The sequence below is a fragment of the Lipomyces japonicus genome, assembly GCF_038497905.1.
Source record: "Lipomyces japonicus strain CBS 7319 unplaced genomic scaffold V1514scaffold_5, whole genome shotgun sequence".
Classification (NCBI taxonomy): domain Eukaryota; kingdom Fungi; phylum Ascomycota; class Lipomycetes; order Lipomycetales; family Lipomycetaceae; genus Lipomyces; species Lipomyces japonicus.
The window spans coordinates 109921-134172 of NW_027117817.1; the positions used below are offsets into that span (position 1 = coordinate 109921).

Sequence of the window (24252 nt, forward strand, 5' to 3'; positions counted from 1 at the left end):
ATCATCAAAGGGACACTCCAAAAATACAGCATCGAATTGAAGTTTCCGGATGGCGCGTTCGGCTTCAAGTTTTTTTTTGGGTGTTGTGTTTGGTTGAACCGATTGGATGGAAAGCGGTTGGGTGAGAAAAAAAACCGTGATGATATGGTCCTTGCGCTGTTGACAACCGCGTGGTGAATTTCGTAACCCACAGGCTCGGACAGCAATAGCCAACTTTTTTATTAATACCGGTAACTTACAATACGAATTGGCTGCAACCCCAAATCAACAACCGGGGGGAGGAGGTTTGAATTATTCAAGACCATGGCAGTCTGCGTTTGACATTGCAATTAATTTTCTTTTTAATTTCAAAGAGTTCGTGCTGAGGTTCAGCAAAAACATTAATCCCGAACCAATGGCTCATGATGTCGCATTCAACCTGACACCGAAGCCGATAAACACGTTGGTTCCTCGAGCAACAGCGATTTCGTTGGCACGATCGATCGTGACCGACCTGTCCAAGCATTGGAAGCGGGGCAAGACTTACACGATCAAGCAAATCGTGATCACGACATTTGCGAGAACACTCTACGGCGAAAAATGGTTCTCGCGCGTGTCCGTACATGAAGAACCATACGAATGGTTTAAGCAAGGCATTTGTGATGACCATACCGAGAACGAACTTGATTATATCCCGCTGTTTCGCGGGTTTACTGAAATTGATGCTGGCGACTCCGGCTGGAGAGGTAAGCCGTGGCAATTGATTTTTTTTAAAAAAAAAAAAATGCATATCATGTCATGTATTAATTTTTTTTTGCTTGTCGTTTAGGAATAAATGCTCGGTATGCGTTTCCTGGACCATTATCGGTACGAGAAATGCCGGAATGGGTTTTAGCTGTCGAACCGGATCCGACGATTCGAGAATTTTTTGTAATTTCCGTGCCCGCAGACTATCCGATTAGCAAAAATTCAGTCAAGGGTCGGTACACGTCGATCGAATACGTTCGAGAATTACCAGATGGTAAAGTAGAATGGACAATGGCACAAACAGTATGTATTTTTTTTTTCCATTAATATTTTCAAATATCTGACCTGGGGGTTAATTTTTTTTTAGAGTGATGCTGGAGGATGGATTCCAAAGTGGATCTTGAATATGAATATTGAAGGCACAATTTCAGAAGATGTTCCTCATTTTATTGATTGGGCGAAACACCGGTTCGCACGTCAATAAGGTATATATATATATATTTTTTTTTTCGGTTTCGTGAGGGTTGGATTTTATTTTTTTATTTTGGAGTACGACGTTGTCTTTTTAGAACAAAAGATCATTTTGGAAACTGTAATGATTTTATTTTATTTTGTTTTTTGTCTTTGAAGTGGAATGCAGCATGTAAATTATTTTAAAATTCCGTTATCGTGTTATTCAAGTACAAACTCAGCGCTCGGTCCGTTCGCGGGGAGGCCGGTTAAGGTCTAATTATTATGAGCGCAACCATCCCCACAAGGGACTTGTTGTCTGTCAGCCATAATATATGTTAATGACAAGTAAATTCATGATTCGGTTGAATCTCGGTCGCGCGTTGCCGGCGGCGCTTCACCGTGCCCGCATGTTTGCGAGCAGTTCGGCATCGCAGGTTCGAGCCAGCAAGTCCCGGGCATCGATTGCCGGCACGGCCCTCGTTGCGGCTGGCTCGCTTGTTGCCGGTGCCGTGTTTGCATACAAGGTTCCACCGCTCACGTTGTTGACAATGTTTAGGGAACGCTTGCCCGAGCCCGGTTCGGCCGAGGAGCAAGCGTTTAAGGCAAAAATCGAGCACGAATTGCAGCAATCACCGGTATTGGCCAAGTACAGGGCCGATCCAAACTTTGCCGAACGCAGGATGTGGTTCGGTACTCCGGAACAATATCGCAAGCATGCGTTCTTGAGCGGCGCATTGGACGGTGCCGGCAAGTTTGCCGTGCCCGGCATCGTGTTCACAAACGAGAAGGATAACCGCGTGGTTTCGGTAATCCATGTTGGATCTCAGTTGGCTGGTTTCCCAACGATCGTGGTGAGTATTTGTTGTTGCACGTCTCTACCAAGTTGGAGGACTAACGATCGTAGCACGGCGGGCTTATCGCATCCTTATTAGACGAAAGTCTGGCACGAGCCGTGAGTGGCATCTCTGTTTTAACTTGCAAAGACTACGCTGACATGACAAGGCCATTTTACCTCTGCCGTCTCGCACGGCGGTAACTGCGAATCTCGATATTAACTACAAATTACCGACGTTTGTTAATCAGGTTGTTTCGATCGAAACCTACGTCACGGAGGTACGCGTTGTTACAAGTCAGTTTTTTAAAGGTACTGATCAATGGTTTTAGAACACGGATCGCAAGTCACTCGTTGCTGGCACGGTTAAAAACAAATCCGGAGTGGTTGTGGCTGAAGCCACAGGCGTGTTTGTTGTGCCAAAGAAATTTAAACTACAAAGCTTAGAGAACATGTAACTTCATTAGAGATTGATTTTTTTTTTTGCATGTTTTTATTTAATTGAGCTATATAACTGTGAGAAAAAAAAACTAAAAAAAACCAAAAAGCCCATGCTTGAACAAATGCCGTGAAACAACTTTGTAATATATGTACAACTACAGAAAAAATAAAAAAATAAAAAAATAAAAAAATAAAAAAGAAAGAAAGCTTAATTTAATGAACCGATTTAGCGAGAAACTTTAGCAGTAATAAGACCGTTGGGATTGGACTGAGGAGCATAAACCTGGGCATCCTTGCCAGTGTTTTGAAGATCATGAAACCAGGACAGATCAATCTCGAAATAGTGCTTGTTGGGCAGCGCATACGAAACGTCTTGAACGTCCTTGGCAGTTTCAAGAATCTCTTCACACATCTTGTACAGGGTTGCTTGAACCGATGCCGAGTCATCAACGGCAAAAGTTTTGAGAGTGATTTGTCTGGCGTTTTGATATCCATCTTGAAAAGAATCTGCAGCAGCCTTGGCGGCGTCGAGATTGTCATATGGCTTCCAGGACCAGGTGGCATCAACCGAGGTGGACATGATTCTGTCATTGGTTTCCTTAAGAGTCGTGTACTCATCCTGAATGTAACCATAAAACGCAGATCCGGTGGACTTCAAAACAAGAAGGTCGGCAATGCCCGATTTAAGCAAGATCTTGCCATCCTCGTGAACTTCGGCATCAACTATGCGAACTTCGGCACCGTCGCGAATAAACGAATGATCATGAAGTTTTCCATCAACCTCATACCTCGTCCAGCGGTGTTGAATAATGTGAATAAACGACTTGTGAATGTGATTGTAGGTGTTGACGAAATGAGTGCCGAGAACGGACGCGAACACCTCCGGCGGCGTCACAGGGTTCTGCTTGGCGAGAATGTGGGTCGTGTTCTTCATCGAATCCGTGGTGACGACAGGAGTATTGTCAGCCTTGGTATAAGCAACCTCAATGTCACCCTCGAGCAAAACCGTGATGGTAAATTCATAGACATGTTGCAGTTTTGGATTTTCAGGGTCCCTCTCGACCTTGAGAAGGCGGATGTTATCCTTTCCATAGCGGGAAGCAGCGAGATGAACCATTGTGTCTATATAGAAGCGATACAGAAGTCTGAAGCCACCGGGACAAGCCTGGCTGTACTTATACCTGATCCGAGTCGGTCTTGTCCGAAATTCGCACCTGGCCGGCGACTCACATGCAAGCCGCCAACCCCTGACTTGCCTGCTCTTATCGGGCCCCGCTTATGTAATCGCGATTCCGACGAACAACCCTTTTTGGATTTCGTCAGGTTCGTGCATGTCCGAGAATAATTCAATCTCTTTCAGAAAAGAAAAAAAGGTAGCATGATTCTTGAATTTGCACGTTGCTTCAAGCCCGCTGCAAATTTACAATGCTTTCAAGTGTATGCTTCAAGCCGGCCATGCTGCAATGGCTGTGCATGATTTTGGTTTGCCAGCGTAGAATAATAGTCCGATTCATATTATTGTCGTCCGAATTATTATTTTTTTGGCCCGTAATGAAAAATCATGACGTGTACATAGTTACGTTGTTTATGGCACCAACATTGAACGAACTCGGCATGGGACTGACTTGACCTTGTCCGGCGGGCTTCCCCGATAGTCAATATCTTGGCTTCGCTGGTTATCAACACAAACTTAGCGTACTCTACCGATCCATGCGAAACCATGTTATCGTTTTTTTGTTTAGTAATTAATAATTAATGACTTAATTCAAACACGCAATTGATAACCGTAATGAAAACGTTGAATTTACCCGCTAGATGGACAACTTTTGAATAGCTTTATGAATACAATAAATAACATTGTATCCGTCAACCGTTTTGATTTTTTTTTTTTTTTTTTTTTAATTTTATTAATTGGCACGATGCATGTGGGATGTGGCATGGCAACGTACGCTTTTCGCTTTTTCGCCATTCATGCAAACACAGGCCATAAAACATGTGCGAAACCCATGGCAGGTCATTTCCATTCTTATAATGTAATGTCAATCACTTTATGCGACAAATGGCCGGGACGTGATTTACCTCTACTTGTTATTTAAAGTTTTATTTTTTTATATGCACTTTTAGTACGTAAGAAGTAAACGATCACCAATATAAAACTATTTGTCGCGCTCACAACGATTTTTGAAAATATTTAATCAAAAATTTTAAAACAAATATTAAAAAAAAAAAAATGACAAACTCGCTAATTGCCGACCCTGCTACATTGCAGATTGGAATAATAGGCATGGGCGATATGGGAAAGATGTACGCCCGCAGGCTGTCTGCGGCTGGATGGACGTACGTGCTATCGAACATCTCGAAACTATTTTCACTAGAGTTGACATCGATTTTAGAATAAACGCTTGCGACAGGGTTGAAAAATATCAACAGCTTAAGGAAGAATACAAGGATAGTGCGTAGTTTGATTATAAAATAACGCATCGTACGGAGATTTATATTTACCAATTGCTGCAGATAGTCTAGTGACGATCCTTGAAGATGGAAGCCATGTTTCCAGAGTTAGCGACTACATCATTTACTCAGTCGAAGCCGCGAATATTGATGCCATTGTTAAGCTATATGCTCCTTGTAAGTCGAGATTGAATTTAATTCAAGGCCTAATTTTAATCCGCACATTTAGCGACAAAAGTTGGAGCCATCGTGGGCGGCCAGACATCATGCAAGGCTCCAGAAATTGCCGCGTTTGAAAAATATCTCCCACCGGACGTTCAAATTGTTTCATGTCATTCCTTGCACGGACCGAATGTTGATACCCGAGGCCAGCCGCTTGTTTTGATTCAGCACCGTGCTGACGATCACGCGCTTGCACTAGTGCGAACAGTCTTGTCGTGCTTCAATTCACAGTTTGTATACCTTACCGCGGCACAACATGACAAGATCACGGCCGACACTCAAGCTGCCACGCACGCTGCGTTTCTGTCAATGGGTGTCGCATGGCATGCCAACAATCAATTCCCATGGGAAGTGCCTCGCTACGTTGGTGGCATTGAAAACGTAAAGATCAACATCTCGTTGCGGATTTACTCAAACAAATGGCACGTGTATGCCGGCTTGGCAATCACGAACCCGGCAGCGCATGCTCAAATTTTGCAATACGCAAAATCAGTCACCGAGTTGTTTACCTTGATGGTTGAACATAAAAGTGACGAACTAAGACAACGAATTTACGCGGCCAAGAAGGCCGTCTTTGGTGGTCTTCCTGAATCGCATGAGTTATTGCTATCAGATGACTTGCTGGACAATTTTTCATTGTCAAACGTGCCGCAAGAAGCACGCACGCCGAATTCTCATCTTTCGCTTCTTGCCGTTGTGGATTGCTGGTCAAAACTTGGCATTGTTCCGTATGACCACATGATTTGTTCGACCCCGTTATTTCGCATTTGGCTTGGCGTTTCAGAATACCTTTTTCAAACTCCAGGATTGCTTGAAGAATGCATCAACGTGGCGTTAAATAATGACACGTTTAGAGCAGATGATCTCGAATTTACTATCGCAGCCAGGCAATGGTCTGAAGTAATTACGTTTGGTGACTTTAATCTTTACAAACGCACGTTTGAAACTACTCAGAATTATTTTGCACCCCGTTTCGCAGATGCCGCAAAGCTTGGTAATGAGATGATCAAGACCATATTCGAAAAGACAAAGCAAAAAAAATTAACATAATGTGCAATATTATGAATGCATTGTTTTACGGGGATTTTTTTCTTAGGTGTCAATAAAAAAATTAAATTGGGGCAATTTTCATAGTACATTCTAACTCTAAACACATTTATCCTACACCGTTCACATCCAAGTTCCCTTTTTTTTTTTTTTTTGTTAGTCCTCAATAACATCGTCCTGATCTATTATTGTTAATAAATCAGTGATGTAACCTCGTAGCGAGATGTTTAACTCTGCAATGCTAATAATAGTCTCAACCCATCCGCGAAGGATTTCCTTGCCAGTTTTACTCCGGGCAATGTTTCTCAAAATTAGAGACGCGGTTAATGGAATCCCAATCGCATCACCGTTTTCGTCCACAACGGTTGACTTTGTTGTTAATATCACTTTTTGTGATTCCAACGAATTAGTGACAATCAAGTGTGATTCCTCAACCGGTTCTACCTGAAGACCAACACCGGACGGCCGTTTCGGTTCGGGAATATGTGTCCGAATATGTGCAATCACCAACCGGCGATCAAGTTCACCTTCTGGTCCAAACCGGCCGCAGTTATTCCATTTACAAACATTGCGGATTGGTTCTCGAGACGATTCATCATCATCATCATCCTCCTCCTCCTCCTCGGGTTGAGAAATTTCTTCTACTTTTTGGAAACCTCCTTCTGCGCTTTGAACTCTTTCTGAAATTTGAGCAACTTCGGAACTTTGATCCACCCTCTCCGTATTCAGAGGAACATTTGATTGACCATTAGCAACGGGTGCTTCAGCAATTATTGGTTGACCTGGTATTGGTGATCCAAATTGGTGTGAAACCGAGACCGCAGTGGGTTCAGAACCTGGAGTAACAGTCATACCGGTTGTTACTGGTTGCAAAGAAGCTGTAACATTGTGGGTTAAACCCGCGTCAGTCATGGTCACGTCTTCTGCAAAAGTGGTCAAGTCTTGCCCACTTGAAAACTGTTCAACAGGTACCTGTTGAACAGGTTGAACGCGCTTTGCAAACTTCAAAACGTGATCGTGACCGATATGTGCATACAAATCTGCAACGCTCGGAAACTGCAAATTACAATGCCTCTCATTTTCTCCCACAACCCATTCGCAGCCAACATAAAACTCACCCTTTAGCGATAAAGGAACCACACGGGGCCTGATCCCTTTAATAATAAATTTCTGCTGCCCATTTGGCTGAGTAACTACCATAGCAGCCGCTCGTTTGAACGCGTTCGTGACATTTTTGATAAAATCAGCTGCCGGTAATAATTTTCTTCCTTGTTTCACAAACTCATCAAACCGACCCTCATATGCTTTCCATAATGCAATCTGTGTGACGTCTCCATCCGGATCTTCCTCAAACGACGACCGCATCCTAACACGATTAGAACTTTTGAATTATATTTAAATCAATCAAACTTACCAATAAGTGGCACGATTAGGTTCTTCTAGCATTACCAATTCTCGAACCAAATCATCTGGCAGCACCGGAGGGTCGGGAGGAGCCGCACCATAATTCACAGCCGGTTGAGAGATCTGTGAAGCAACAGGTTGAGCAATTGGTGGCACAGGACGAGATAAGATTGGATATTGAGCAATATTAGGAGACACGCCAGGTACAAATTGAGAAGGTTGCGGATATGGATTTCCCGGATATTGGACAAGTTGTGGGACAATGAGTGGTTGTGGAACTTGGCGAATTTCTTGTGCCTGATAAAGCGTTAATCTCATCAGCTGTTGAACCGGATCTCTCCACCCAATCGTATCTGACGTTTTATCAATATTTTCGGGATATGCGGTAAATTGATACAAAAAGTCAAGACAAACACTTAGCAGTTCCTCGTCGTCCAGCAAAATTAAGGAACAAATTCGTTTGATAATATTGACATTAACCACCTGCAATAAGTTTCCTTCAGTGCTAATGACTAATCTTGCTATTCCCCGTAACGAAGACACCAAAACACCTCGGTCTTCAGTACCGAGAAACGAAAGTAATGCTTGAAACAATTGATCTTCAACAGAGTACGGTCGTAAAAATAGAGCAACCGACTCTGTGATATCCAAAGTGTATTGTCTTAACTCTACCAAGCTTGGTGATTCTGGTAAGTTCAACGATTTCACCAACGCATAACCACAAGATCTGACAGATGCCAAATATCGCGCGTTCTCAGGATTGATGGACGTATTTCTTAGTATGAGTGCGGCCTCTAGCACTTTGGCAAGCTTCTCATGAGCTTCAGTTTTATCAGCAGTTATTCCAAGATCATCTTCCGTATTTTCGTATGTGCTCCCATTATTGACTTGATAAGTGTCCATAGTGCCAGCAAAAGAACCAACCGAACTCAGTTTTTCAAGAAGAGCATGTGCCAGGCCAGGGTACCTCTCCAAGCTAAGCTGATCTGGCGTCTCAAACGACATTTTGACCAAAGACTGCAACGCCCAATCCATCTCTTCCGGGATGTTGGATCTGATTGATAAAGCCACTCGATTCATCTTTACCATAGGATCGATTGCTGGCTCGCTTATATCAAAACGTAAATTTTTTTTTGGTACCAATGAAATTGCAATTGTTAACTTTGACCACAAAAGAGAGAATAAAGGTACATCAGCGGCCACTAAAGACGCGCCTGTTGGAACTGATGACTATCTTTGCTTGTTGATATCTTGGGAAGTTCGCGATGGTCTTCGCGACGAGTTTTGCAGTTGCGCCTAAACATCAAACGGCGGTGACGGATATGCCAGCGCCGTTAAAATTCAACGTCGAAAACGAATTCTGACACTAACTCGGGCAAGCACAGGATTTTCAGCAATTTGTACTCAGGTTTTGTTGCATAATGTCAAATTTCATAGGACAGGTAAAGTGTATTTACGGCTGTTGTATAAGCAGATAGTTAAACGTTGATAGACCCGACTAGCGTACGCAAGAGTGTGGCACCAAGTGGATTTATCCAAGGAAACCCGAACGCTTGGCCGGCTGGCTTCTTCGATTGCGTTGACTTTGATGGGCAAGCATAAGCCAATTTTTGATCCGGCAAACGATTGTGGCGACTATGTGGTTGTCACTAATTGCAATCTTTTGAAGACCTCAGGCAATAAACTGGAAAAAAAAGTATACCGAAGCCATAGTGGAAGGCCGGGACATTTAAAGGAGATTACCATGAAGCGGTTGGCTGCAAAGAAAGGGTTTGGCGAAATATTAAGGAAAGCGGTCAGTGGCATGCTTCCAAAGAATCGATTACGGCAAGTTAGGCTCGAACGTCTCCGTACATTTGAAGGAGCAACACACCCATTCAAGAAAAACATTGTCACGTACTGGGCTGAGGAAAAGAAGGTGATTGACTACAACAAGCTTGATAAATGAGTGCCATCTAGCATTAAGTTTGGCCTTTTGATGTAAGTTTGCTTTGGTGGCATGTACATATATGGGAATACAATGAGTTTAAATTGGAGCCACATGTGCATGCTCTTGACACACAAAGGTGTAACGTATTTTGATGATGTTATATTTATTCACAAAGGCGTAGCAGTTAGTTTTTGTATTTTTTTTTTTTTGTTTTGTTGTTTTTTTCTCTTTTGTTTCTTGTCGAGCAACCAACAAAGTAGGTCTTCGTTATTGTGCGGCTTGCGCCGCCCACTCCAGCGGACAATCGCAAACGAATTCAGAACGTTTTGTAACCAGAAACCAACCCAAGCCATAATATAATCTTGGAACGTATCATCTAGTTCAAAATCTATTGATTTTTATTGCCTGGCAAGATTTGGCATTATAATCTGGAGAGTATAAATTTCATCTATTCTAGCGCGCAATAGTTAGTTAGTCGTACCTGTCCTGTTTCAATCTTTCCTCATCATGGCAGTTGCAATCCAAGATCGCACTCAAGAATTTCGATCGTGCGTGAATGCGATATCTCGGATAAATGGCTCGACCGCGTCTGCTTCTAGGCAGCAACTTTTGCTGGCACCTTCATCGCCCCCGGTTCCACAGTCTCGGGGCCAGCGCACAGAATTCGCACTTCGAGCAGCTGGCATAAGTAAAGACATCAACAATACCATGGCCAAGCTGCAGAGATTAGCTCAACGTAAATATGCCGTTTGGATATTAATGGTAATTGTTAACTGATAATTAATCCGGGGATTTAGTGGCTAAGCGGAAGACTCTATTTGATGATAGACCGGTAGAAATAGCAGAGCTCACGTTTGTAATCAAGCAAGATCTTGCTAAAGTAAATCAAAGCATATCAGAATTGCAGGTCTTTGTCAAGGGCGGGAAAAAACATTGGGGCCGAAAAGGAGAAAGTCAAGTTGATGAACATTCAGAAAATGTGGTGGTCTTGTTACAAGGAAAGTTAACAGATGTTACTACCGGATTTAAACAAGTGTTGGAAGTTCGAACCAAGGTATGTTAAGCTTCATAAATTGAGCTAATCGTGGGTGACTTACCAAATTTTAGAATATTCAAGCTTCAAAGTCACGTACGGAGCAGTTCATTTCTTCCGCGTCCGCATCATCCAAGGAAGCCCAACGACAGTCAACTTCTCCGCTCTATGCGCAGAATAATGCAATAAACAGCAGTCTTGAAAATCCATATGGTAACACGTCGAATGCTTTGGAGAATCCGTATGGTAACTCGAACCATCAAGCTGACGAGTTTTTGACACTTCCGGATCAGCAACAGAGTCTCATGCTTCTTGAAGAACAACAGGACACATACATTAATGAGAGAAACACGGCAATCGAAGCTATCGAAAGTACAATACATGAACTTGGCGGAATTTTTGCGCAATTGGCCACTATGGTGGCCGAGCAAAGAGAAGTTGTCCAACGGATCGATGTCGATACTGAAGACATTGCTGTTAACATATCCGGTGCTCAGAGAGAGTTGCTAAAATATTTTGGAACCGTATCAAGCAATCGCTGGCTAATGGTAAAAGTATTTGGCATTATTATTATTTTTTTCTTGTTGTGGGTTCTCGTTAGTTAGAACGCAATTTCATAATTTTGTTAAATTAGGTCGCTTTTTCTGTTTCTTTGGAGTTATCTTTTTATTAATCGTGTGAAATTATTTATTTTTATTTTAATTTAATAGTTCAAACAATGTTTGACATGTCATTGGTCTATGCATAATATGTCATATCCGTGAAAGTATGAAAAAGAAAACAAAAGTATAAAAGTACATAATGTTGTCAAACTTTTAGCCTGTTCTTCCTCTACCATTGCCCTGTGCTGACTGGGCTCTGCTTGGAGGACCAGACCCCAATGCCGATACCGGTTCAGGAACTTGAGGTCTTTGAGCCATGACAGTATTCAACAAGACCTGACCAAATTTGCCAGTAATGGCTTCACATTCTGCAAGAAACACGCGCACCAGGTTGAATACGCTTGAAAACACGTTTTGATCTGCAAAAGCACCGATTTCTTTCCCCCGCACGTTGATGATCCTCATCGTTCGTACTTGAGTGATATCCGCTGCTGCGGTGATCAAATCTGAAATGTCGAATAATTGCTGCATGGAAGAAGACAGGTCAAGGAGCAATTTTTGATGCATTGAAAGTCTGCGCAACAGTTCTGAAATGCCGGTGAAAATATCAACAAGCATGCTTTCGAAATCCTGTGGCTTCATTTCTCGCAGCATGCGCTCAAGGGTTGCAGACTTCTGCGCTGTCGTGGCAGTTCGCCCGGTCGCGTTACTCGATACGGATGCTGTGTCATCCACTGAATTTGTTGGAAGGTTTCTTTTTATTAAATTTTTAACTTCCCGCATTATTGCATCCCTGTATCTTTGAATACCATCATCCACGGCATTGGCGTTTTCTAGTCCCTGAAGTCGATCCCACAGTTGTGGTTTTAGTGTTTCTGGTAAATTTAAATACGAAGTATTAATAGCTTGCGGTCTAGGTCCAGAAAATGTTGATGTTCCTAGCTTCGTCTTGGAATTAGTGTATGTTCTGCTAAGACGATCCAATGTTTCTTGAGTTGGAACTGAAGCAATGTGTCTCCGAATGTCATCAAGCAAACAAGTGGTAAACCTGATCTGGTACTCTGTCGAAACCCGAGCCCGAAATGAATTTAAATTGTCACTAATTGACTGCACGCCAGGAAGAGACGTCAGGTTTGACAATGGATATTCCCATTGCAGTTGCGCAGTGCCGTCAATAATGGTTTCAACTTCTCTTATTGCATCCCAAGCTTTTTCAAGGTTCTCGTCGCGCAAAACAGCTTCAATCGCGGAAGACTTGGAACATGCTAAAACTACCTGGGAAACAGATTGATCTAATTTTCGAACATTTTCTCTCCTTTTTTGTAATCGTACAATTTCTAATCCAATTTCGGCTTGTTCCGTATCAACCCGGTTAAGATCTCGACGAAGACCAGCTATTCTGTCGACTGCATTTGATGTCTCTGAATGTAAGTTGCGTAGGTCACCAAGGGCTGCAAAAAAAGATGATGATGCCTTCGATATCTCTGTTATTAAATGCAGTTCAACCGTATCCAAATACCAAGAAAGCTTCTCCTGTAAAACAGCGTTGTTTGCCAATGTTCTTCTATTTGATGAAGGCGCTTGCGTTGCTGCTGCATTTGATGAAGTAGGAGAAGCTACGATTTCTGACCGTTCAGAAACAACATCGAATACCCGAGGGTTTTCTAATTTAAAATTCGGCTCAAAGTATACCTTTGGAATGGTAGATAGTGATGCAATTGGTATCGATCGCGGGGTTTCATTTTTTCTATTATGCTCCTCCGCTCGTTGATTCACATTCTGCGGAGGCGGACCCTCATCCTTTTCCAACTGCGAATCTAATACACTGATAAAAGATGAATGATCTGTCTTTTTCTTACCAGTTGGCGTGCTTAGCAAAGAGTCTGATCTCGGTGGCACTATAGAATTCACTTGGTCGGTATTATCAAGAAGATCAATATCCCCTTTTGAATGCTTGTACTTCTGAAACTCCTGAGCCACATCATGAAGATAAGGAACAAACTGTTCTGAAGAAACAATATCAATATTCGTGAGATTCACTGGAGGAATGTCGTAAGATGTTGGAGTTCGAACATTTGTTGAAGCACTTGGCGAATTGAGAATTGAAGATATAGCTGAATATGGAGTTAGGCAAGTTCGTTTATCCTTAGAAATAAAAAATATACTAACCATTGGTCCCTATGCTACTCTGATTAAAACCTAAAGCAGACAAATCTCTTCGAAGACTAGTGATCGAACCAGCATCACTAGCTGTTGACGCTCGCCGAAGACTACTTCCAACCAGACTCGGCGTTGCAGCGGAATACTGAAAGGCAAGGTTAAGATTAGATGGTGACAATAACGATGCCGGTGGTGATAACCTATTTGACTCCATAGAAATCCTTGAATATGGCAAAAACGATGACTGGATTTCATCAATCGGGAGCGCAGCAGTTGATGCGCTACTATGAGCCCTCGGCGTTGTCAATCGGCTGTCCACCACCTCTGTGCCATTTGTAGAAGTATCTTCTGAATCTGCCTTTGTTAACTGTCCATTAAATTGCACTGTAGTTAATCTGTCATGCGCATTTGCACCTTCTATCCTTGGTATTTTCGACTCGTCTATGTGCTGCTCGCCCGATGAGTCGGTCTGACTCTGTGGAGACGATGACATCAAGCCAAGGTCAACCCAATTGTTGAAATTCAAAACCCCAACCAAAACTAAGCTTTTTTTTCTTGTTGATTCTCGACTCGCTTTCACTTGGTCTGCCTGTCAGAATACAATTGACTACTCGATGTTTGTTGCCTGAACAAGAATGCAGCATGGCCCAGCAACAAATGCACCGCCACAATGTAAGGTTGTGGCTGTGGCTGAAGTTACAAAAGTCATCGCACAAGTTTGGTATGGTACATACGAGAAATGAATTGTTCATATTTGATGTTTAAATATTTTAAAACATTATACATATATATATATGTGCGGGTGTATTATGTATAATATAATTAGAATTTGTACGGACTAATGTAGCAGCGGTTTAACGTGCACAGGTTGATTCCAGACAATCCCGGATCGTGTTTAGTATGAGCAGTCTCTTATTATACATACAGGCAACAAAAATAAAGTCTTTGGTTCCTATATAGATATTATCATATATAATTTGAATTATATATTGAAGATTGACTTTCAATTTCGTGAGCCTTAACCGTGCAAAATGAAAAGGGATGGCTTACCCGGCAACCACGCGTGTTAATTGAAAATTTACGCGTTTTTACGCGTTTTGAGAACCGGCTCGTTTCATCCCTGTCTTCACTTTATTTTTAAAAGTCTTGCCTGAGTTCTTTTGTCACTGTCATTTATTTTCCCCTGATCATCAACATCCTTAGAATACTTAAAAATTATTTTTTTGTTATTGAAATATTATAAGCAATGTCGTTTGACTTGGCTAGGATCTTCACCGCATCGGTTCTTCCACCGTCAGATGCTCCTGGCAATGAGTCTAAAGTCGAGATTGAGGATAGTTTCAGAGACTTTATCCTGGAGTTTCGCATAGATAGCGACTTTATTTATCGGTAGGTCTATATTTCTAAATACCTTGGATAATCTTGTTCTGACTTGTTGTAGTGACCAGCTTCGCGAAAATTTGCTAATCAAAAGATCGTTATTGAATGTCGACATGGCACATTTGATTTTGTACAATGAAGATCTTGCCCATAAATTAGCAAACGAGCCCGGTGAACTTTTGCCATTGGTAAGTTTATTTTTGATTATTTTGTTTGTCTGTTGCTAATAACGACAGTTTGAAAATGCCGTACGGGACGTTGCAAAGCGAATAATATATCCAGGTAACACATCCGTGCAACCTGAACAGTCGACTCCTGAAGTTAAAGAAGTACCTTCTTGTCAAGTTCTTTTGAGTTCGAACGCTAATCCTTTACCAATTCGAGAACTCGATGCCACTTACATCTCAAAACTTGTGCGCATTCCTGGAATCGTAATTGGCGCTTCTACTTTATCATCAAAAGCCACCGTGCTTCATCTCATGTGCAAGCAATGCAATCACATCAAGAGACTGGTCATCGGCGGTGGCTTTTCTGGGGTTCAAATCCCCCGTGAATGTGATTCTCCTCAAGAAGAAAGAGAGATTAAGTGTCCTAAGGACCCATATATAATTGTGCATGAGAAGTGCACATTTGTGGACCAGCAAACGCTCAAACTACAAGAAGCTCCAGATATGGTACCGGTTGGCGAGCTGCCTCGTCATATTGTCTTAACCGCAGACAGGTACCTGACCAACAAGGTTGTTCCCGGCTCACGTTGTACCATCATGGGAATTTACTCAATTTATCAAGGCAAAGCACAAGCAAAAGGATCTGGCAAGGCGGTTGCAATCAGAAATCCTTACATTAGGGTTGTTGGTCTTCAAGTTGACTCCGATCATAACAGTAAGGATGCGTCAACTTTTACGGTGGAAGAAGAAGAGGAGTTTCTTGCTCTTTCAAGACATCCTCGTCTGTATGAAATCTTTGCAAATTCAATTGCGCCGTCTATTTTTGGTAATGGTGATATTAAGAAAGCTATCGCCTGTCTTTTAATTGGCGGTTCAAAAAAGATCTTACCGGACGGCATTAGGCTTCGTGGAGATATCAACGTATTATTGTTGGGTGATCCAGGTACTGCTAAATCTCAATTTCTGAAGTTTGTAGAAAAGGTTGCTCCGATTGCAATCTATACGTCTGGAAAGGGTTCGTCCGCTGCAGGTTTGACAGCCTCGGTTCAACGTGATTCGGCTACAAGAGAGTTTTATTTGGAAGGTGGTGCTATGGTTCTTGCTGACGGCGGTGTGGTATGTATCGATGAGTTTGACAAAATGCGAGACGAGGATAGAGTTGCAATTCATGAAGCCATGGAGCAGCAAACAATTTCAATTGCCAAGGCCGGAATTACTACTATTCTGAACTCACGTACGTCAGTTTTGGCGGCTGCAAATCCCATCTTTGGACGGTATGATGACATGAAGACTCCGGGAGAGAACATTGACTTTCAAACAACTATTCTTTCAAGATTTGACATGATCTTCATTGTCAGGGATGATCACAATGAGAAAAGAGATCTTTTGATGGCAAAACACGTAATGAATATACACATGAACTCAACCTCTACTGCGATTGGCGAGGAGGAACAAGTGGGCGAGATTCCAATCGACAAGATGAAACGATATATTTCATACTGCAAGAGCAAATGCGCACCTAGACTGTCACCTGAAGCCGCAGAGAAGCTGTCTTCGCACTTTGTCAGCATCAGAAAGCAAGTTCGTCAGGTCGAACAAGATGCAAACGAAAGATCTTCTATTCCAATTACTGTTCGCCAACTCGAAGCTATTGTTCGCATCACGGAAGCGTTAGCCAAGCTTCAACTCTCTCCTGTTGCACGGGAAGAGCATGTTGATGAAGCTATTAGATTGTTTTTAGCTTCCACCATGGATGCTGTTGGCCAAGGCGCAGGATCTAGGCAAGAATTGGTAGAGGAAGTAACAAAGATCGAAGCAGAGCTTAAAAGACGGCTGCCGATTGGTTGGAGTACGTCATATCAAACCTTGGTGCGAGAGTTTATTACAGGAAAGGGATACACTCAACATGCGCTTGACAAGGCACTCATGGTACTGGAACGAAGGGATACCATCCAGTTCCGGCACCAGAGATCCAATGTGTACCGGTCAGGAGTTTAGTTATATTATGTTTGTTATGATTTGGAAGTTAATTGTGTGAATTAAGGCGTTAATTGATGATATTATGGAGATAATTTATTTTTTTGCAATTACTACATTGTTACTTCGTAAATGGCTTATTTAAGAATGACATAACCATCTTATTAAGTTTTGAGCCGCGCGATCTGAAGAAGCGAGAGTCTGGGCTACTATCAATCACTTAAGCATACACGTCAGTGAAGGAAACCGAGAATCGAGCTGAAAAAGCATAAAACAACATTGTTCAATTTGATAGATCAAGTGAAAAATCTAGCAGTCAAACATTTTAAAAACTTGAAAACTGGGTGTGCTAAGAACTCATCGACGTGTTTGTTGCTGATTCACTTCGTTTTCAGGACTCTTGTTTCTTTTGCGGATATAAAATATTGACTTGCGTATACTAGATGTTAATGAGAAAGGCATAAAAATTAGTTTTTTAAAGTTACCGCAAGGCTTTGGCTAGATCAAGATGGAGAACGCGATCCCATTAGAGACCTGGTTTTTTGAAGTTCCACCTGTGACTAGGTATTGGACTACAGCAGCAGTAATCACCTCGATATTAGTTCAATGCGAAGCATTATCTCCATATCAGTTATTTTTTTCCTTTAGGACTGTTATGGAAAAGCATCAAGTTAGTTTTACACCAGCTATTCCGTATTAATCAGCGATCATTAACAAAAGTGTTATAGTACTGGCGGTTTATAACAACGTTTATCTACTTTGGTCCTTTGTCACTCGATTTTGTGTTTCACATATTTTTTATGTCACGCTACTCAAGAATGCTTGAAGATACTTTTTTTAGAAATCGCACGTTTGAGTTTTTGTGGTTACTTCTTTATTCATCAACATGCCTGCTGTTACTTTCGCCTCTGGTCTCGTTACCATTTCTCGGGTCTCCGCTTTCTTTTTCTTTAGTTTACATTTGGGCGAGGCGAAATCCAAGCGTGCGGTTATCATTTTTAGGATTGTTTGTGTTTGCTGCACCGTATCTCCCATGGGTGCTCTTTTTTTTCTCTCTTATTCTTAATGGCTCGCTGCCAAAGGGAGACCTGCTTGGAATCGGAGTAGGACACGTTTATTTTTTCTTGGAAGATATTTTTCCAGGACTGTATGGGTTTAGACCTTTGGCCCCACCATGGAAGTGGCAGATCTGGCAAAGGGCGGCCCCTGTTATTGTTAGGGAGCCTCAAATCGAACAGGACCATGATCACAATGAGTGACTGCATACTTGACGAAGCTAAACCGTGTAAAGAAAATCATATAGCATGAGTTGGCTTGGTTCCATATATATAGTATATAATTAATCATATTGCAAATAGCAAGCAGCATGAAAGTAAACCAATGAACATGTCATGATGGGCAAGTCCTAGCTCTTTCGTTGTGGACCTATTCGTCGTTGGGTGCTGCTTGTAATCTCATCGCCCACATTTACTTTGCTTACCCGGAACATGGGGTTTTCAAGATGGCGAACACAATGGTTACTATTGTGCTATGAGCTCCGATTCATACGCCCAATGTATCTGCCACTGAAGAGCATCGTCGTCATCGTTCTGACAATTCAAATCACGTAGACCGGTTCTGCCGTGTCTGATTCACTGTAGTTATCGTAGAATGTTGAGCGCATGGTCTGGCAGCAAAGGGGTTTTCCTTCAGCAATAATCACGTGACCTCGGGTCTATCGCGCTCGATTTACGAAACAAACTCTCCACCCTGCGTTTATTATCATCATCGCCTTTCAACAGTTATTGCACTTCAGAGCGTGGCATTCGTTGCTCATTTGCTCAATTGGCTGTGCTCTCTTGTATTTGATTTAATTAGTTTGCCATCTTTTTGCTTGGTTGCTCTCTGTACAAGCCGGTGGCATTTGAATCGTCATTGTTTGTTCGAACCCAGCCAGCCCCCTAGCCGATGCCCCTCAGTACTACTTCAATCACCTCATTGTCCAGCTTTTTTTTAATTTAGCACACCGTACATATCATTCATGGCTGCTAATGCTAACTGGGGAATATGGGGCGCATCGTCGCTCTCCTCTTCGTTTTCGGCCGATTCGTCTGGTCGGCGGCCTGGTACGTGACTCTTATCGTCCATTCTCGATCTTGACAAGCTAACGATGCGCCTGCTTTATTTCTAACTATCATTTTAGACGAACTTTCCCCTCATCATACACATTCTTCTCCATTATCTGCCACGGCATCGGTTGCATCAATAAACGCCCCGCTGTCAACTGCTGTCAGTGTGCCTGAGCGAGATCTAGATCTCGACCTTCGACCTTGGACATCCAACTCATCTTCATCGGCGCGGTCGCCTTTATGGGGTGCCAGCGTCGATCCGCCGAATATATCTCCAGTGGGAACACGAAAGCTGCCTGTGAGTCTTGATGTAAGTTTCTTCATTTAACGATCGCCTTCCTGGGCTTGGCGTGATTGTTGTGTGTGTGTTGTAGAAAGGGTCTTGACTCAATGACATCCACTAGCATCACATCATATTTTACGCCCGTAATCAATAGTACTAAAATCATGAATCTCACATAATTTTAGCAGCGCGCCGAATCTCCTCGAGAAAGTTCGTTTTTTTATTCACCGAGCCAACGACCCGGCTCATCCTTTGGATCGACACATTCGCAGTCTTCAGTATCAGGCTCTGTACTGTTGCAAGATATCCGCTCGCCAAAGTCATCAAACTCGAATGTAGTTGCGCAACATTCTGACAGATACAATTTTAATCCTTCATACAACGTTGCAGATGTTGGTGATGATAGGGTTCAAGGTGGTTATAGACGTGCGTCAAATATCGGTACCGAATCAGCTATATCGCCTGTGTTGTCGCATACTTCACAATCTAGGCAAGAAGAAGACGGATCATTTCAGACAAATTCAGGTTCGCCTAGATACACTACCGGTGGTTTTAATAATCCATCTACTAATGCAATGCCACCAGCCTATCCACCAAGTTCTTTTTTTTCTGCAAATTTAGGCAATCGCTTCACGAAGTCATTGGCAGATGCAACCAGAGAAGCAGAATTGCTTGGAAGTCTAAGAAGTATGGGTATTGATTCATCTTCCGGTAGCTCAAACAAGTACGAATCGACTAATAAAGAAATTGAACGGAAAAAAACTTTAACGCCAACTATGGGAGGAAGCTCATTTGGGTTTCCTGGGCCACCAGGTGTTTACCCAAGCGGTTCAGGTGCTCCAGCTGGATATGGGGGGTCTGATCACTATGCTACAAAAGTCTGGAATGCTGGTGTTCCCGAAGAAAGATTTTATCAAAGACCACAATCACAGGACCCTACTAATGACTATGGTCATTATGGTCATAATGAACAATTACCTGATTATCGCAATTCTAGGCAATTTAATAGGAATCCTGTAATTCCTGGTGAAATACCATTGGAATATCAACGAGCGTTGTCACCGCAGTATTATCTTCCTAAACCTCCGCCATACTCTAACTACACTTCACAACAAGCAAGGGGAAAGCCGCAAGCTATTTCGGATAGTAAGAAGTTTAGACCTGTATCTTTACATGGTGCATCTCAGCAATCGATACCTGGTGTATCGAAAGCACAAGGCGGATCTGAACTTTATCGGAACGTTAGCGCATATGATTATGGTAATTCGATATCATTTAACCCTGGTGGGAAGGCTCCGTCAGGTTCGGGATTAAGTGGCAACTCAGTTGCTACTCCATCTGCAGGCCGGCAATCTAGCGTTGCTCTCTCGGCTTCTGGGCCGCCCGACGATTTTACTCATGGAGTTCGATCTGCGCTTTTGGAAGAATTTAGAAGCAGCAAGGGCAAAAAATACGAACTGAAGGATATTTATGGTCATGTGGTTGAATTCAGTGGCGACCAGCACGGTTCTAGATTTATTCAGCAACGACTTGAGACTGCAAATAGTGATGAAAAGGAGACAATATTTAATGAGATTCGGGCAAACTCGTTGCAACTAATGACTGATGTATTTGGAAATTATGTTATTCAGAAATTTTTTGAACACGGTAACCAGATGCAGAAAACGATTTTGGCCAAACAGATGGAAGGGCATATTTTGACGTTATCACTCCAAATGTACGGTTGCCGTGTTGTTCAGAAAGCGATTGAACATATTCTTGTGGATCAACAAGCTAAACTTGTTAGAGAGCTTGAAGGTCAGGTTCTGAGGTGCGTGAAAGATCAGAATGGAAATCACGTTATCCAGAAAGCGATCGAACGTATACCTGCTGGTCATATTGAGTTTATTATTCGCTCGTTTGACCAGCAAGTTTATGATTTGGCTACTCACCCGTATGGTTGTCGAGTGATTCAGCGCATGTTGGAACATTGCAACGACGATGCTCAGGCTGCTATTCTTGTCGAGCTTCATTCGTATGCATCATACCTGGTTCAAGATCAGTATGGAAATTATGTGATTCAGCATGTGATTGAAAGGGGGAAGCCTGAGGATCGTGAAAAGATAATAATATTTGTTAAAGAGAATGTTCTTCAGTTTTCTAAGCACAAGTTTGCGTCGAACGTGGTTGAGAAATGTATCATTCATGGTGATATTCGTCAAAAACAGACACTGATTGATGAGATTTTGCGAGTCAAGTCTGACGGATCGTTCCCTTTGACTGCAATGATGAAAGATCAGTTTGCTAATTATGTTATTCAAAAACTATTGGATGTGACTGATGGAAAGCAGCGTGATGATTTGGTGTCGAAAATTACGCCACACTTGCAGGCACTGAAGAAATATTCGTATGGCAAGCATTTGGTATCAATCGAAAAATTGCTATACTTGAGTGGCGGAGAAAATTTTAATGGTTCGGGCAATTTGCAATCTAATGGCTCGTTTATTTCAAAGTCTCCAGCTTCGCCTGCTTCTACGTCTGCAGTTTCGTCTAGCCGAGTATCCACGCCAGCGACTGAATATCCTACTTTAATATATTCATCGACTTCGGATATTGACGGGGAATCAATTAGTCCATCAAGCGATGCTACGGTGGGAAAAAAAAATGAAGAATAAGGACTATTTTTAATTTTTTTTTAATTTAATTTTAATCATTAGTTAATGGGCTTAGGTTTTTATGGACTTTTATGATGGTCGTGCAAGGCTAACTCAAAAAAATATGATGCAATTAAATTTTTTGAGAAGTCACTTGTTATTGATATTAGATGAAGTTTTTTTTTTATATTGTATATTGGTTTGATTGCATCTGTACATCTTCCCCCTTTTTCCTTTGTCGCCTGCTTGTGTTGGAGCATCTATGGATTTTGATTTTGTGACTTTTTTGTATTTTTTTTAATTATAATTTTCTTGATACATATTGATTGAAGGGTATATTCTATTTATTATTTCTGAATTTGCTCTTATTTTTTATTTTTATTGTTTTTCTATTTTTTTTTCCTAGTCTGTTGCCATGCATATATATATATACGCTCTGGGTTCATGTGTAAATACGTACAGGTGCACATGCATGAATTTTTTATTTTTTTTGATTGTTCTATAAATATGTGGTTTTATATTTTTTTGGTTTATTGTGAAGAATTTTCATAATATAACTATGTAATACATGTTAAATATTTTCTTTAAAGATTCGTGTACTTTGAAGATAACAAAGGGTCATGGGTAGGTGAGAAAAATCATATGGATTCACAATAAGTATGCTATCACGTCGTCAAAGTTTTAAAGTGTCAATAAAAAAAAAATATCAATTATAATAGTTCTAAAACCAAAACAAATGTAAAAGAATAAAAGAAGTATATAATACAGACCGTTGAGGCTATATGCAAATGAGAAAATAAAAAAATAAAGAGTATAGAGTATAGAGTTACAAGCAGTTGAGGTTATATGCGAAAAGACAAAACAAATATATAGTTACAGACCGTTGAGGCTATATGCAAAAAAAAAAAAAAAAAACTTAAAATCGTTATAAACCGTTGAGGTGATATGCGAAGATGAATAGTATACAGACCGTTGAAGCTATATGCAAAGTGAGAAAAAAAAATACTTGACTACAGACCGTTGAGGGCTGCATGTGAAGAATAAAACAGTTTACCATAATGGGAAAAAATAATTTTTTCTTTCTTTTTAACGAGCTCTTGAAAATTTAAAGTATTCTTCAAAAGAGCTCAAACCGCCTTGCTTGTCCTCTGGTGAAACGTCTTCCCATTTTAATTTCTTGACGGTTTCTCTTGCACCACGATCGGCTAAATCAGAAGACAACCAGGCCAATGCCAAGTTGAGTAATGCAGAGTTATTATTATACTTAACAAGTTGCTGTTGTTGCTTATCATGATGATGGACGTCTTGGTCTGCAGTTTCTTGCAAATATTTTGCAATTATGTCGGTCGTGCGCCCGGTTGACAAGATTCGGCCGAGATGAATATGCAACAAATGCGACGGCCAATCCGCCAGGCCATCAAATATATGAGTCGCGTACAAGATGGCGCAGGGACGAGACTCCGTCTCCGTGCGCAGGAACGACAACAAGCGGGCCCGCACGAGCACGTCCAGGTCGACCGTGACCTCGTCGAGCATCAAGATGTTCCACGGCCGCAACAACCCCATGACCAATTGCACGCGCCTGCGTTCGCCATCAGACACGGCATGCATGTGCCATCTGAGATCGACATCGAGAATATCAAGCAATTGATCCCGCCGGTCCGGGAACGCGTCGCCGCCGACGCTGGCCAGCAACACCGGCACGGGCATGTCGTGCCTGACCACCGGATTGGCAGCCCATTCCGTGCCCAGATACGTCACGCCGGTCACTGAGGTGCGAAACGGATCGAAACCATAAATTCGAACCGAGCCGGTTTTGGACAAGGTCTTGCCAGCCAAGATGCGCAGCAAGGTTGACTTGCCGGCCCCGTTTGCGCCGACGAGCAACGTGCGACTGCCGGATGGCAAGTCAATGTTCACGTCTTGAAGACCAACTGTGGAATCTGGAAAAGCATATGTCAAGCCTTTTACGTCAAACGCAGCTGTGGTGGTTAATTCGGACATGCTAGAATATTACTGAATATAATGAAGGGCAAAAATTATCGTCAGCCGTCAGCCGAATAAATATATACATATAGATATATATATAGTTATAGATATATATATAGTGTATGACTAATCCAGGCAGCTGGTGCGAGCGCGTCCAGCCAAACATGGCTCAATACCAAAACAAAATAAGACCAATAATTATACATCCTAGTGTGATGAAAAACGCCAGATCCAAAAAACATGTAAAACCATGCCTGTTTTATTAAGGGCAGTGCCATATTCGATGAATTGAATTGAATATATAATTGAGCCAACGCAAGTGAAATTGCTTCCTTGTTGAAAAGTACCGTTGCATGCCCGGAAACTCCGAAAGGGCAGCTCTTTCTCCCGAGGATTTCGTGATTTGGCGGGGGC

At 42.0% G+C, this 24252-nt stretch overlaps 12 protein-coding genes across 12 annotated transcripts; 8 read left to right on the top strand and 4 right to left on the bottom strand.

Annotated features, from left to right (window-relative positions):
• The first annotated feature begins 260 nt into the window (after positions 1-260).
• Positions 261-1413, top strand: V1514DRAFT_169958 (uncharacterized protein). The gene is made up of 3 exons (XM_066924560.1): positions 261-725; positions 809-1029; positions 1094-1413. Exons 1-3 carry the CDS (start codon positions 395-397, stop codon positions 1208-1210), a joined length of 669 nt encoding a protein of 222 aa, XP_066785324.1. The 5' UTR covers positions 261-394; the 3' UTR covers positions 1211-1413.
• Positions 1414-1586: 173 nt separating this feature from the next.
• Positions 1587-2469, top strand: V1514DRAFT_276139 (HotDog domain-containing protein; the record flags this gene model as incomplete). The annotated part of the gene is made up of 4 exons (XM_066924918.1): positions 1587-2030; positions 2084-2131; positions 2182-2292; positions 2344-2469. The coding sequence occupies 4 exons, from the start codon at positions 1587-1589 to the stop codon at positions 2467-2469; spliced, it is 729 nt and encodes a 242-aa protein (XP_066785325.1).
• Positions 2470-2487: 18 nt separating this feature from the next.
• On the bottom strand, positions 2488-3605 carry V1514DRAFT_325412 (uncharacterized protein). Its single transcript, XM_066926617.1, has one exon. The coding sequence runs from the start codon at positions 3567-3569 to the stop codon at positions 2679-2681; it is 891 nt and encodes a 296-aa protein (XP_066785326.1). The 5' UTR covers positions 3570-3605; the 3' UTR covers positions 2488-2678.
• A 1077-nt stretch (positions 3606-4682) lies between these two features.
• On the top strand, positions 4683-6175 carry V1514DRAFT_346148 (uncharacterized protein; the record flags this gene model as incomplete). The annotated part of the gene is made up of 4 exons (XM_066929256.1): positions 4683-4789; positions 4846-4904; positions 4967-5080; positions 5133-6175. The coding sequence occupies 4 exons, from the start codon at positions 4683-4685 to the stop codon at positions 6173-6175; spliced, it is 1323 nt and encodes a 440-aa protein (XP_066785327.1).
• Positions 6176-6209: 34 nt separating this feature from the next.
• Positions 6210-8822, bottom strand: V1514DRAFT_325419 (uncharacterized protein). The gene is made up of 2 exons (XM_066926618.1): positions 7587-8822; positions 6210-7538 (listed from the first exon to the last, which is right to left on the bottom strand). The coding sequence occupies exons 1-2, from the start codon at positions 8663-8665 to the stop codon at positions 6329-6331; spliced, it is 2289 nt and encodes a 762-aa protein (XP_066785328.1). The 5' UTR covers positions 8666-8822; the 3' UTR covers positions 6210-6328.
• A 78-nt stretch (positions 8823-8900) lies between these two features.
• Positions 8901-9776, top strand: V1514DRAFT_325420 (mitochondrial 54S ribosomal protein uL13m). The gene is made up of 2 exons (XM_066926619.1): positions 8901-9018; positions 9069-9776. The coding sequence occupies exons 1-2, from the start codon at positions 8998-9000 to the stop codon at positions 9522-9524; spliced, it is 477 nt and encodes a 158-aa protein (XP_066785329.1). The 5' UTR covers positions 8901-8997; the 3' UTR covers positions 9525-9776.
• Positions 9777-9819: 43 nt separating this feature from the next.
• Positions 9820-11327, top strand: V1514DRAFT_350314 (t-SNARE). Its single transcript, XM_066929403.1, has 3 exons — positions 9820-10242; positions 10304-10560; positions 10614-11327. Exons 1-3 carry the CDS (start codon positions 10014-10016, stop codon positions 11142-11144), a joined length of 1017 nt encoding a protein of 338 aa, XP_066785330.1. The 5' UTR covers positions 9820-10013; the 3' UTR covers positions 11145-11327.
• V1514DRAFT_289266 (uncharacterized protein) lies at positions 11128-14081 on the bottom strand. Its single transcript, XM_066925272.1, has 2 exons — positions 13311-14081; positions 11128-13255 (listed from the first exon to the last, which is right to left on the bottom strand). The coding sequence occupies exons 1-2, from the start codon at positions 13792-13794 to the stop codon at positions 11355-11357; spliced, it is 2385 nt and encodes a 794-aa protein (XP_066785331.1). The 5' UTR covers positions 13795-14081; the 3' UTR covers positions 11128-11354.
• Positions 14082-14430: 349 nt separating this feature from the next.
• V1514DRAFT_325425 (MCM2/3/5 family-domain-containing protein) lies at positions 14431-16916 on the top strand. Its single transcript, XM_066926620.1, has 3 exons — positions 14431-14690; positions 14743-14869; positions 14918-16916. Exons 1-3 carry the CDS (start codon positions 14548-14550, stop codon positions 16844-16846), a joined length of 2199 nt encoding a protein of 732 aa, XP_066785332.1. The 5' UTR covers positions 14431-14547; the 3' UTR covers positions 16847-16916.
• A 140-nt stretch (positions 16917-17056) lies between these two features.
• On the top strand, positions 17057-18272 carry V1514DRAFT_325427 (Der1-like family-domain-containing protein). Its single transcript, XM_066926621.1, has 2 exons — positions 17057-17495; positions 17554-18272. Exons 1-2 carry the CDS (start codon positions 17334-17336, stop codon positions 18082-18084), a joined length of 693 nt encoding a protein of 230 aa, XP_066785333.1. The 5' UTR covers positions 17057-17333; the 3' UTR covers positions 18085-18272.
• A 490-nt stretch (positions 18273-18762) lies between these two features.
• On the top strand, positions 18763-21900 carry V1514DRAFT_170311 (armadillo-type protein). The gene is made up of 3 exons (XM_066924561.1): positions 18763-18930; positions 19008-19243; positions 19405-21900. The coding sequence occupies exons 1-3, from the start codon at positions 18846-18848 to the stop codon at positions 21868-21870; spliced, it is 2787 nt and encodes a 928-aa protein (XP_066785334.1). The 5' UTR covers positions 18763-18845; the 3' UTR covers positions 21871-21900.
• A 628-nt stretch (positions 21901-22528) lies between these two features.
• Positions 22529-23989, bottom strand: V1514DRAFT_325432 (P-loop containing nucleoside triphosphate hydrolase protein). The gene has a single exon (XM_066926622.1). It carries the CDS (start codon positions 23851-23853, stop codon positions 22936-22938), a length of 918 nt encoding a protein of 305 aa, XP_066785335.1. The 5' UTR covers positions 23854-23989; the 3' UTR covers positions 22529-22935.
• Positions 23990-24252: the final 263 nt, after the last annotated feature.

Coding starts and splice junctions, on each gene's coding strand:
- V1514DRAFT_169958 (XM_066924560.1), top strand. CDS start 395: ATGGCTCATGATGTCGCATTCAACCTGACACCGAAGCCGATAAACACG. Junction 726..808: donor TGGCGACTCCGGCTGGAGAG/GTAAGCCGTGGC, acceptor CTTGTCGTTTAG/GAATAAATGCTCGGTATGCG. Junction 1,030..1,093: donor AATGGACAATGGCACAAACA/GTATGTATTTTT, acceptor ATTTTTTTTTAG/AGTGATGCTGGAGGATGGAT.
- V1514DRAFT_325412 (XM_066926617.1), bottom strand. CDS start 3,569: ATGGTTCATCTCGCTGCTTCCCGCTATGGAAAGGATAACATCCGCCTT.
- V1514DRAFT_325419 (XM_066926618.1), bottom strand. CDS start 8,665: ATGGTAAAGATGAATCGAGTGGCTTTATCAATCAGATCCAACATCCCG. Junction 7,539..7,586: donor CCTAATCGTGCCACTTATTG/GTAAGTTTGATT, acceptor TAATCGTGTTAG/GATGCGGTCGTCGTTTGAGG.
- V1514DRAFT_325420 (XM_066926619.1), top strand. CDS start 8,998: ATGTCAAATTTCATAGGACAG. Junction 9,019..9,068: donor TGTCAAATTTCATAGGACAG/GTAAAGTGTATT, acceptor AAACGTTGATAG/ACCCGACTAGCGTACGCAAG.
- V1514DRAFT_350314 (XM_066929403.1), top strand. CDS start 10,014: ATGGCAGTTGCAATCCAAGATCGCACTCAAGAATTTCGATCGTGCGTG. Junction 10,243..10,303: donor GCTGCAGAGATTAGCTCAAC/GTAAATATGCCG, acceptor CCGGGGATTTAG/TGGCTAAGCGGAAGACTCTA. Junction 10,561..10,613: donor TGTTGGAAGTTCGAACCAAG/GTATGTTAAGCT, acceptor ACCAAATTTTAG/AATATTCAAGCTTCAAAGTC.
- V1514DRAFT_289266 (XM_066925272.1), bottom strand. CDS start 13,794: ATGTCATCGTCTCCACAGAGTCAGACCGACTCATCGGGCGAGCAGCAC. Junction 13,256..13,310: donor GAGTAGCATAGGGACCAATG/GTTAGTATATTT, acceptor CTCCATATTCAG/CTATATCTTCAATTCTCAAT.
- V1514DRAFT_325425 (XM_066926620.1), top strand. CDS start 14,548: ATGTCGTTTGACTTGGCTAGGATCTTCACCGCATCGGTTCTTCCACCG. Junction 14,691..14,742: donor GATAGCGACTTTATTTATCG/GTAGGTCTATAT, acceptor GACTTGTTGTAG/TGACCAGCTTCGCGAAAATT. Junction 14,870..14,917: donor CCGGTGAACTTTTGCCATTG/GTAAGTTTATTT, acceptor TAATAACGACAG/TTTGAAAATGCCGTACGGGA.
- V1514DRAFT_325427 (XM_066926621.1), top strand. CDS start 17,334: ATGGAGAACGCGATCCCATTAGAGACCTGGTTTTTTGAAGTTCCACCT. Junction 17,496..17,553: donor CTGTTATGGAAAAGCATCAA/GTTAGTTTTACA, acceptor AAAGTGTTATAG/TACTGGCGGTTTATAACAAC.
- V1514DRAFT_170311 (XM_066924561.1), top strand. CDS start 18,846: ATGGCTGCTAATGCTAACTGGGGAATATGGGGCGCATCGTCGCTCTCC. Junction 18,931..19,007: donor TTCGTCTGGTCGGCGGCCTG/GTACGTGACTCT, acceptor CTATCATTTTAG/ACGAACTTTCCCCTCATCAT. Junction 19,244..19,404: donor AGCTGCCTGTGAGTCTTGAT/GTAAGTTTCTTC, acceptor TAATTTTAGCAG/CGCGCCGAATCTCCTCGAGA.
- V1514DRAFT_325432 (XM_066926622.1), bottom strand. CDS start 23,853: ATGTCCGAATTAACCACCACAGCTGCGTTTGACGTAAAAGGCTTGACA.